An 11,964-nucleotide genomic window follows, 5' to 3' on the forward strand; every position below is an offset into this window, starting at 1 on the left:
AACAAAAGGTAGATCCCAGGGGTCCTTTGTTGAAAAGAAACTACACATATTCACAGTGATGTCAAGTTGCTCTAGGGAGGCAAACAGAAATAGCACAATGAATACAAAGACTTGGGTATTGAAATGATGTTATACTGCTATACTGCTACTAACATTACGATATTTGCACAATACACGTGACTGACAAATAGGCATCACATTCATTTTGTTAGTTTGTTGATGTTAAAACCATGTAATCCAAGTGGATGGAAGTTTTATATGCAATTCAAATACATTAAGGGCTAAATATTTTTATTTATTTATATTGGTGCCGTATCTGTGCCGTATTTTGGTTGATAATGGATATATGTTGATAATGTATATATAACATGCTCATTCCCCCAATTTCTGTCCAGTATTATGAAATAAACAGTCCTTTTTTTTGGCCTGTAGCAGAGCACTAGCGAACCAATGGAAATGGCTTTTGCTCCATGTTGTCATTAGTTATCACCTACTCCATTTTCCAAAGTATTTCTGTCTCTCATTTTCTCTCTCACCCCTGGTATCCCTACTGAATTCTTGGCCTGTAGGAGTGTGATCGTGGCAGCAGTATCAGTTGTAATTGAAATCACATGCGGATCATCTGTCACAGTGTTATAATGATTGATCAGGTTTTATGAAGACAAACAGAGGGTGCTGCCATGCGGCCAGATAAACCAGATGTTTGTCAAGGAGTGTCCTTAATGCATTAGTTGCCCTTGAGACCTCATGCACTTGCTTTTCAATTAAAGTAAATTGACTGCTATTGTTGTGTTTCACCTCCAAGCCAAAAGGGGTGCTGTGGTTTTCTAAAAATATTGTTACTTTTACTGTTACATGTTTAATTCTCGCTTACTGTTGGAGGACTGTTTGGATTTTGGCTCTTGGGAAAGACAGTTTTGTCAATGCCATAGTCCAGGAAGGAAGAATGTTTTTTAAGGAGAGCAAGAGAAAATCTTGCTTTTTGGGGAAGAGTTGTGGGGTTTTTTCCCCTCCCATCTTTCATTTGTTCCAGATGTGTGCCATTTTTCTCTCTCTCTCTCTCTCTCTCTCTCTCTCTCTCTCTCTCTCACTTCCTTTTTCTTATCTTTGTCTTTTTCCCCTCCTACATCCCATCCCCATCTGTACACACACACTCACGCTGTATTATTGTGGTTGTTGTAGTGTGTGTTGATGTTAACATGTCAGAGAGCAATGATGGCCAGTGTATTAGACTGAGCGATAGTACAAGAGGGGGAAATAAAATGTTTGAGCTTGTTAGGTCTTCTATCACAGAGATCAGTCTCGTATTTTCTTTGACAAAACATCTCTTTCTTTTACTCTTTCTCTCTGTCAGTGTATCTCTTCTGTAGCTCTCTCGTCTCTCCCCTTCTTGTTTTCCCCTATAAAAGTGCTGTGTTATGGTATGGCACATAATTAAAAAAAAAAATTTGCTGCGGCCAGTGGTTTACAAGGCTATAAATGTTTGAGATTGACACAATAATAGTCATAAATATACATTTTTCTATTTTTCATTTATTTAAATGACTTATAAATTGATGTGTATTTTTATATATATATTAGTTGTAAGTTAATAGATTTAGAGTAAATATGTATTAATTATGTGAAATTTATTTTATAATAAATATTTATTTGAAATGCTTTATTTGGTTGCTTTACTGGTCAGTAATAATTGTTGTGTCAATTTTGGTTATGAGTGGTTCTGGGCAGTCCGTGAACATGCCTAAACAGCTCTAGGACTGCTTTCACTCTTTAAAATATCCTCTTTTTTATGACCCCATCTTTATTAAATATTAATTTGAAACTTAAGAGAACCAGGAGCTGGTTAATGTCTCCTGTCAGTGGTTCTGCAGCATGCAGACTAAATAACTTAAACATCTGCAGATGGAAATCCTTTGTGTGTGTGTGTGTGTGTGTGTGTGTGTGTGCGCAGTATGTTCACCTGTGGGGTAATGCATTAACCTGCTGCACTAGCTGATGCCATATAGTGATTGTATAGTATACTCATCGCTCAGACAGGTGCTGATGGTTGTAACAAACATATTTCCTCTGTGTTTCTCATTCTGCAGTTGAGGTACCAGCATGGGCTCTCCACCCCGGACCTACGTCAGACTTTACCCAACCTCAAAAACTTCCTAGAGCATGGACTACTTGTAAGATGGTGAGTTATAGAACATTATTATTGGTGTTTGCTAAGCTGTGGACATAAGTTATACCTCAATTTGTGATCAGACTTATTTTTTTGTGTGGTGGTGGGTGATAAAACATTACTTTAAACGAGGGACCCAAGCCATATATAATGACTAGAATGTTATAGAGGCTTGGGATTGGGCTCTTGTAACTAAGTAAACACCTAGCAGTAACCAAGTAAACACCTAGCAAAAACCCAGAACATCATAACAGCAGCATAGCAGCTTTCTGGCAACTATGTATGTATACAGTGGCGCAAAAAGTGGGTATGCGCTATATGCGGCGCATAGGGGCGCAGCACCAGGAGGGCACCAAAGCCATGGTAATTTTTTTTATCTATACGTAGCTGCTGTTGTGCGTTTCTAAATAATTTCAGCATTTCCTCAATGTTATATAACTTTTTAGAGGACTAACAGGCTAGAGTAGGATTTTCATAAGATTCCATCATAGAATTTTGACATAGAGAGGGGGGGATAATATCGCGAGCAGGCGGGGGCGCCGTGAGCGCTGAGCGAGCAGGTACGAGTCGAAAAAGATGGATAAAGCAAAAAAGCTGTCGGGACTAAAAATAGAAAAAAAAAAAGAGGGAAAAAGAGATGGCATGTCAATTGATACACCAGCAGCTAAATAAGTGGATGGTCAAAGGCAACAGGTAGGATTTAAAGTGTGTCGTCCACGCATGTAGGCTATAAGATTCCTGGTGGGCCGACGTGCTTTTTGGGCCGATACATCTAATAGGCTATTTTTTTTGTCTTTGTCTTAACGGCCCATAAAACTCGTACATCGACGGCCCATTCGTTTCGTTTTGTTTTGTTTTGCTTAATTGGCGGCGCTGGGTTAGTGCCGTTGTAATGCATTGGTCAAAAAAAAACGAAAAAAAAGTCAGCGTTAGTTTTTTTTTGTGACATTTTTCATTAAACACGTAGATCAGCGGCCCATTGGTTCTTTTCTTGATTGACACTGGGCTGGCCCAATCACATCTTTAATGTGAAGTATAGAAATTAGTACAAAACTAATTATGAAAGTTTCCTTTATTTTTCAGTGCATTTGTTTTACAATATATGTCTATTACTATCATGGGATTAATATTATAACTATTATTATGTAGTAGTGTAATGTAGACAGACACTGTTACTAAAAAAGGTTTGAATTTTTCTTTGTTTAATTTGCACACTGAATATTGCACACTCTCAAAGTGCACCAGATTGATGAATTCAACATTAAAAAGCACAACATTTTCTTACGGGGGGGGGCATGCCCCCGAAGCCCCCTAGAGGGACAGAGGTCCACTCAGCAGTGGATTCATCACTGTGAAGTATAGTTCAATTTTATTAATAAATGACAATTTTGTACTTATTTCATCTGTTAACTATCACTCGTTCCTCACTCATTAGGCTACATGGCACAGTTATTTTATTTAGCCAAAATTGTTGCTGCATACCCCTCTGACACTGGGTAGTTGCGCCCCTGTATGTATATGCATGTGTGTGTGTGTGTGTGTATATGTGTGTATATATATATATATATATATATATATCTTTGAATAGCACTGACCTTTTTTCTCTCTTATATTTATATTTTCTACAGAAAATGTAAAAACATTTTGTTCATTTTCATATTTTCTTTACATATTTATAGTCATATTTTCCCTAGAAATGTTTAAATATTAATTACTCATATTAATTTTCAGAAAATGTTTTTATTAATGCCTAGCAAGAAGCTATTTTTATGATTATGTTTTCGAACTGGTAAATCATTGTATCTAAAAGATTTATAAACACAACATTTGCTTTCTAAATCTGGAAACTGTTGATTTGCACTATGATTTACCGCTGTAGTAATACCTAGCCAGCTTGAGAAAGCAACAAAATTAGCCTTCTTTGGATCTCTCCAGCTCTTTCTTGGTTCAGTGATAGATAAACCATCTATCTGAATGTTAATTTAATAATCTTTGTTTTGAAAGGAAGGAGGCCAGCGTAAGTAAAATGCTTCAGTATCCCCAACCCGTCCCAAAAGTAAAAGTTTAATGGATTGTGGAAACGCTTAAGATGGAACAGATGAAAGTATGACCTTTTGACCTTTTGAACTGTACAGAGTGGCAGGAAGTAAAGGAGGAAGTGGAAGTCCGGTGAACAGGCGGTTGCGCCGCATGGCTAAGCGAACCTGGAGGGCAGTCGTGTTGACTCGACGGTACGCTTAGAACCGTGAAAGAGCAGTTTCTGTCTCCCCTGGGGAGGGGGGACCGTATACACAAACACAAAACTGCAGAACATTCCTTTCAACATCTTCCTCATACGGCCCCGCAGCCGTAAACCGTAACTTACAGCATATTGAGACCCTCTAAGAATCATGTTATTATGTTATACAGATTGGCGGTCTGCTAGCGTTGACTCCTGAGTGAGTCAAACACGAGGTCTAGACTCGTTCTCCAGCGCAGGAAGCAACTCTCTGGATCCAGAGCTGAAATATGAAATATAGAGTAAATGGATTCTTTTATTTTCCGTTTGTTGCAGACTGCTTTTATTACTCTTGCATCCACTTCCTCTCCTACACTCCCTCCCCTCTCAGTTTAGATAATGTTTCCAGGGCAGGGGCCAGAGATGTGAATTATCGGCGCATAAAAATCTGCATCAGGGCAGCTGCAAGAGTTCCTTAGAGGGAAAAAGAAGGGGACGGGAATCGCAGAGAAAGCACGGGAAGAAATGGGAATGGTGGGAGTACTGCACAGGTGTACCATGAGAACTTCTGCGGATTCAGAGGAGCTCATTTTGGGAAAATATGAAGATTTATTTTGCCCTTCTTCCTTAATCCCAATGGACGTTTATAAAGTAAAGGGAGATGGTGGAGTTTTTGTTGGACAATTGGCAATTGTTTGATCTGTTCAAATTTGTTATAAAAGTTGACGGTAGGAACACATACATTGTACATTGCCCCCAAGTGTGTTCAGGAGTTTTGCACGTTACATGTCTCACAACTGAATTTCTGAACAAGGGGTTATTAATATTTGATCCTTTAGCAGAACCGTTGGCTCAGATACCTGGGCTCAGCATGCGTTTCAGCTCAATTTACAGACTGGACGATAAAGTAAAGATCTTTTTTTCAGGGAAAACTAACTGGTTCCAAGTTTTTCAGAATAGTTTTGGGAATACACTATTTGGCACACCAAGTCTGAATGATAACACTGATACATGATAATTTCCATTATGACATTGTTAGCATATTTATTTTGAATGGAACCAGAGTAAACTGTCAGTTTGGACATTGTCTGTCCTTTACAACCCAAAGTTCAAGGTGTTGTACTATTGTGTATCTGGGTCTCAGTCTAAGGTCTTAACCTAATATGATGTTACCTAGGACCTTAATGCTGTGTTCCAATTGTTGGAATTTCCAACTTGGAAACTCTAGGAAACAAATTTTGCTGAGTTGCGTGTATGTGATGACATAAACATGGCGGCAACAAAGGAGTTATTTGATAAATGGTGACTTAAAATGATCAAAATTATTAAAATAAAATGTATCAATTACTCAATTCCTACATTACAGAACTTTAGCAAACTTTTGCAGAAAGAGTTTAAAACACGGTAAATTCACATTTGTGTGTTTGTCACCTTTAAGTCGGCATAAAACGGAAGTTGTGATAGTCTTTTCTTCCCTATTATGATGTATATCTGAGTGAAACAGCTTCGAACTGGGCCTTGATTTTGTCCATCGGTAATTGACTGGATCGTTGGATCATTGTGGTTTGCTATTGGTCGATCTCGTGTGAGTGGCAGGCTGTCCCGCCCTCACGCCAGTAAACATGTCATCAGAGAAGAGAAGAGATGTCGCTGCAAGTGGGAGGGGAAGTTATTTTGATTAAAGATTATGCAGGCACATTCAATTACAAAAAGATGAATCATTTATAAAAGCACTGCAATCTTCCATAAAAAAAAATAAGATTCGTCAATTTGATTTCATGGTGACTTTAAAAATGTCACATTAAATAATGTTTGCTCAAGTTAAAGTCTATTAGAACCAACAAAGCCCATGCAGAATCTGTGGACTTTGCATTTACTGCACTGCTTTTGAGGAAAATGTAGAACTTTGTTAATGACAGGCGCTCCCGTCTGTTGAGCTTTCTGTGGGTGAAAATTGTATGCAGATTGTGTCATATCTTTTAGTTTAGTCTAAAATGTTGACATGGCATTGAGTCCTGTCGAACAAGCTCAGTCTGCTTATCTCACATCTCTAACTGATCCTTTCACCATCCTGTTGCTTTTTCCCATTCAAACACTGATTGTCAGCGAGATTCAGTCTGCCTTCCTCTGGAGCCATAATCGGTTTCATGCGTTCTGGCGGTTTCCAGTTGGAGCGGGAACAGTCTGAGATGCCAAGTAGGGAAGAAGAGCAAAACGATGAGAGAAAAAGTCACAGTTTAGAACAGTGGATGGAGTATAAGAAGAAACAGAGAGCGAAGATGGTGAAAGGCAGACGGGGGGGTGCAAGACATGGTGCCGCTGTGTTAATGACGTGTCCTACTGAGTTCAAAACGAATATGCGAAACATTCTCTTATTTATGGCACAGGACTCTGGCAGCGCTTTAGAGGTCCTGCAGCCCCACTGTGGAGCTCTTGAGAGCGGGTAAAGACAGGGAGGCGCAGGGGGGACTGTGGAAGTGAAGGGGCTGATGTGACTCAACACCCCAGGATGGAAACTCGAGGGTGGGGTTGGAAGTTCTGAAGAATCTCCTGGAACTCTGATGAAAGTGCAACACTAACACACCATAAATCTTTTTCAACCCTTCTTGTTTTTGTTTGGTTTAAATCTAAACCCGCCCACCCAATTTAGCCTATAGAGCTGGCCCAAATTCACAAGCTCCACCCATCTACAGTAAGTTCTGTAACTTGGCACCATAGGTGGATTCTTTTCCATCCATTTTGGAACATGATTCATCAAGCGACTGTTTTATTATAGATTTTCACAACACGCTTTTGCTAATCCAGCATATAAATGGCTGTCAAATAGCTTGAAGGAAGGCCTGATTCATAACAAACAATGTTTTTGGATGTCCACCCATAGTAATCCCTTAATCCTGGGTACACTTAGAAATATGGGTCCTTTCAATGTTAAAATACCTTCTCTTATGCCAGTTTAACGTGCAAAGACAACTATAAATTAGCCAATCTAGGTTGAAACACGCTAAAACACAGGTGTCTCACATAAAATGATTAATTGATATACAATGTATACACACACAGGAAATAGCTGAGGGAAAAAATGAGAGTTTATATATATATATATATATATATTACAACATATAATTTTATTTCAGTTGCAGCTCACAAACAAAGTTATAGGTATTGAATCAGAGTGAAGAAATCTTGGAACTGTCCAGACAGATTTGCACAGTGGGATGAAGCTGTCTCTGTGAATAACATACTGATAGGTGTTTGTACTTACATCTGGTGGAGCGTCCCTCCATAATTCCATCAGCATTCCTCCAGTTTTCCTTTATTCTTTACAATCCTCTCAGCCATCCCGCCAAGAAAGCATTCCGATTACAGAACTCAAAGCAGACCCCGGTCGCCATGACAACTTTAGCCATCAACCCCACTTTCCGGAAACATTCTCCATAAAATCTCTAATCTCCATAACATGCAGGATGTGTGATCATTCCTGTCATCGTTTTGAATTTTATGTCAATAGGTAAATTAGCGCAAAGGCATTTTTGCGATGCTGCTTGACTCTGAATGAAGACCAGCCCTTCTATAATCTGAAAAAGATGCTTCTCTCAGTTTCTCGGATCCAAAAAGAACAGAAAATGTCATATTTCATTTTCCTAGTCACACCCTCAAGCGAATGAAGGAACGCTGCTCCGCTCACTTGCAAAACTATTTTTGATTACAAGAAAATAATCGTCAATTAAAAAATTGTCAATTCTATTATTATTATTACATACTAATATAATTGTCCATTTTTAGAATAGGAAATTATTATATAGTTATAGAATGTTTTTATAATTATAAAAAGATGATACTCTTATGATTATTATTATATGAATGTCTGCATGTATTTGTTAGTATGCTATTACGCGGACATATTTTCAGGGCCGTTAATGCAATGTTTGTAGAAGAGGTGTAAGGTCTTAAGCAAACATTATTCAAACTATCTTTTTTATTTATCGTCATCCCTTTTCATTTATTTTTACTTCTCACCCAACTGTGGAGAATTTGTGGTTTCCCAAATTCCTCCTGGGTAGTTTGAGTCTGTTTCACAATAATACACACACCTCTGCCGCCGTCATTCTTCCACAGCCCCTCCGGTTCGCTCTCGGACCACCACCCATCCTCACACAGGAAGCCCTGAGATACGTTCCCTTCTCCCTGCCAATGCTCTGCTCTTGGAGGGAGGGGTGGGGACAGCCTAATTGGCCCATATTAAGAGCCAAGTTTAAGTCCAATAGAAAAAAATGTGCTGCATGAAAAATATTATGACGGTTCTGGGAGATCAGTCTGGCATGCTTGAACGCAAAAAGCCCCCTCTTCTTCTGTCCCGACTCTACCGCACAGGCGATCTTTAGCCCCACACCATCCACCAGCACACACCGGCCCCTTGCTCTTGATTAAGGGTTGCGGTTTGACACATGTTTAGAGGAACTCATTTATAAGGGGAAGCACTGTGTAACAAATAGCCTCCTGCTCCAAACAAAAAATGCTTTATTTTTCCCTGCTAGGGGGGGTATGACGTCTAAACACTTGGCTAGATGGAGCCCATATGTTTTACATATCTACATAACACATGCATAAGTTGGTCGTTAGACAGTATTTAAGATATTTTAAAATAACCAGCTTTTTATTATAATCTGTAATCATATATATAAATGATTTTAGTCTAAGAGATGGAGTTCAGCGACAATCAGAGGTCGTCTTTAGTTGACCATAGCCGACACATTTTTGAACGCCACCCTAATGCTTTGCAGATACATCTGACTGCTGTTTTGAAATGCTATGGTTTTGCTCACAGTAACATTTCATTTGGAACATCTCTCAATTTCACATCTGAAAACTGGATCTAATTACGTGCCGAGCGGTCTGAGTGCAAGAAGAATCATTTGGGAAATCGAATATACGGTACACGACACGCCACGGTCAACCATTAGATGTTTGTTTTCAGTGAACTGATGAGGAATTTGGGAGCATGTTTCTTTGCTTATTCTTGGTAATGAAATTCATTGTTGCGGTTGGACAACATTAAAGCTGCCATATAGCAATGCAGCGTGTCCAGACACACAGGAATATAACCGCATATCTCCCCACCACACATACTGTACAGCTTTGAGTGAATATCCTCAATGCCGTAATGAAGACACAAAAACATACGGACAATAGATCACATTGTATATCGCCTACAATTGAAAAAAAATAAAAAATGTGCAAAATAACTATACATCCATAACCATTTCAAACAGTATGTTACGTTTCAATGAGTGGTATCCAGTTGTCATCTCGGAAATAAAGCAGTTTCTTTACCTTTTAAATCCATTTTTTGTGTGCAAATGGAAAATCAATTTAAATGCATTGCATTGTGAGACTCACATTTTATGTGAGTGTTAACATTTTATCTACATTTATCCATTTTAATTATAAAGGAAAATAACTGCTTAGTGAATTTTTTAAATGGCACTTTAGGTACACTACCATTCAAAAGTTTGTGGTGGGTAAGTTTAAAAAAAAAAGTTTTTGTTAGAAACTTGTTCTCACAAAGACTGCATTTATTTGATCAAAACAGTTACAATGTGAAATATTTGTACAATTCAATATATTTATTCCAGTGATGACAAAGATTATTTTTCAGCATCATTACTCCAGTCTTCAGTGTCACATGTACCTTCAGAACTCACTCTAATGTGCTGATTTGGTGGTCAAGAAACATTTCTTATTATTATCAAAGGTAAAAACAGATTTGCTGCTTAATATTCTTGTAAAAAATATAATGCATTTTTTCAGGATTCTTTGATGAATGCAAAATCATTATTTAAAAAGAAATATTTTGTAACATTATCAATGTAAAACATTTGAATGTATCTATGGGGTATTTTACCTTGAGCCTGACATGCTATTCTTTTTTTTGTTAATATAAGATAACGAGACAGTTTTTGCATGTGCATGGTGCTTCTTGTATAACCTTGTTTCAGCTCTCTGTGAAAGCTTGTGAAGGATGACTAATCTTATACAATTGTTTTACTTTCTAGACGTCATATTTCAGATGATGTATGTAGTCCAACAGCTGTGTGTGTTTTAGGGGGGTGCGAGTGTATTTGTTTGAGTGTGTGTGTGAGGTTGAGGATCAGAGACTCTTGCTGAGCTCTCCCAGGCTCTGGATGTGTATAAATGAATTATGGGATGATCCATCAGCAACAAAGAGCTCCACTGACATCAGCATCTTCACACTCTCGAGTTTCTTTCCCATCTCTCGATTTCTTGCTCTCCCGATTCTGAAGCGAATTAAAGGTGATGGAAAATCATAACTGTATGCCTCTGTTTCTGTTCTTCTCTCAGTGACAGGCACCATGTCTCCATGTCCATCCCCGTCCCTCTGAAGTCTCATCTCAGCGTTTCCACCGCATCCGAAGTGGGATTTCCAACCCTCTCTAGTTCCCCTGAACGGGACGTCCAGAAGCGGTCTGGCTCAGATGCGGATAAACAGAAATTCCGAACCCCTCCGCCTAGTTACAACACCACTATGGCACAACCTGATCCCATGACCACTCCGGAGATTCCATCAGCGCCGTCCATGGAGATTGAGAGTGTGGAAGTAGGTAAGACTGTAGAAACACATGGGGATGGAGAGACTGTTCCCGAGGCACTTACGGAGAAACCTCTGGAAGTACCTACAGACATAGCCAGTACATTACTGTCTGACTCCTCACCTCAGCACGCAGGGGCCATGAACGGCTCGGCCGTGCCCAGCGGGGGTATGGGATTGGGTGTTGCGAGCGGAAGTGAGCTGTGCTGCTCCGTAGAGCAGGCGGAGGAGATTATGGGCACTGAAGCCACGGGGCTGGGATTGGGACTAGGATTAGGGTTGGGATTGGGAGGCGGCGCCAGACTGGACGATTACCCTTGCATCCCCGTGGAGCACGCCATCGCAGTCGAGTGCGACGAACAGGTTTTGGGAGAGTTCGACGCCGCCGGGATCGAGGAGGTCTCGCGGCGCATCTATGCACTAGAGAACATGTCTAGCTTCCGACGGCCTCGGAAGAACTCTGAAAAATAACTGGGATACGGGACGTGGCCCTGGAAAAACGGGTCAGAGAGTGACGGGTGTCCAAGTTGGTTGGTGACACAAGGCTGAGCCTGCGTAATATTTCACCCTGACTGCAACAAGTATAGACATTACATAAAGAAATATATTATTATTAATATTGTTATAATAATCATTAATATTATTAGGAAATATCTGGAATATTGACCAATTTGCACTTCTCAAAGCATTTCTATAATCCTTTAAAGTGAAATAAAGAGAATGTTTGTGGTTGAAATGCGTGCTGGACGTCTTTCTGGGTGAATGGATGCGCAGTCTTAATGAGATAGTTCAACCAAAAAGGAAAATTCTGTCATCATTTATTCACCCTAATGTCGTTCCAAACCTGTGTGACTTTCATTCCTTTGTAAAGTCAAAATAAAAGTCAACTGGATTCATCCAGTGGTGTTTTTGGACCCAGTGTTTGTTGCAAACTTGTCACCTTTCGCTGAAAGGTGTGATTCATTTGACTCA

General features: G+C 39.4%; 1 protein-coding gene across 1 annotated transcript in view; it reads left to right on the forward strand.

Annotated features, from left to right (window-relative positions):
* Nucleotides 1–11,725, forward strand: part of uvrag (UV radiation resistance associated gene) — a 111,110-nt gene extending 99,385 nt beyond the window's left edge. The window contains exons 14-15 of the mRNA XM_084400485.1: nt 2,088–2,179; nt 10,746–11,725. Of these exons, the coding sequence (XP_084256611.1) occupies nt 2,088–2,179; nt 10,746–11,463 (810 nt within the window). The 3' untranslated portion in view covers nt 11,464–11,725. The remainder of the gene's footprint in view (nt 1–2,087; nt 2,180–10,745) is intronic.
* The last annotated feature ends 239 nt before the right edge of the window (nt 11,726–11,964 follow it).

This window comes from Rutilus rutilus, assembly GCF_951802725.1.
Source record: "Rutilus rutilus genome assembly, chromosome: 25".
Classification (NCBI taxonomy): domain Eukaryota; kingdom Metazoa; phylum Chordata; class Actinopteri; order Cypriniformes; family Leuciscidae; genus Rutilus; species Rutilus rutilus.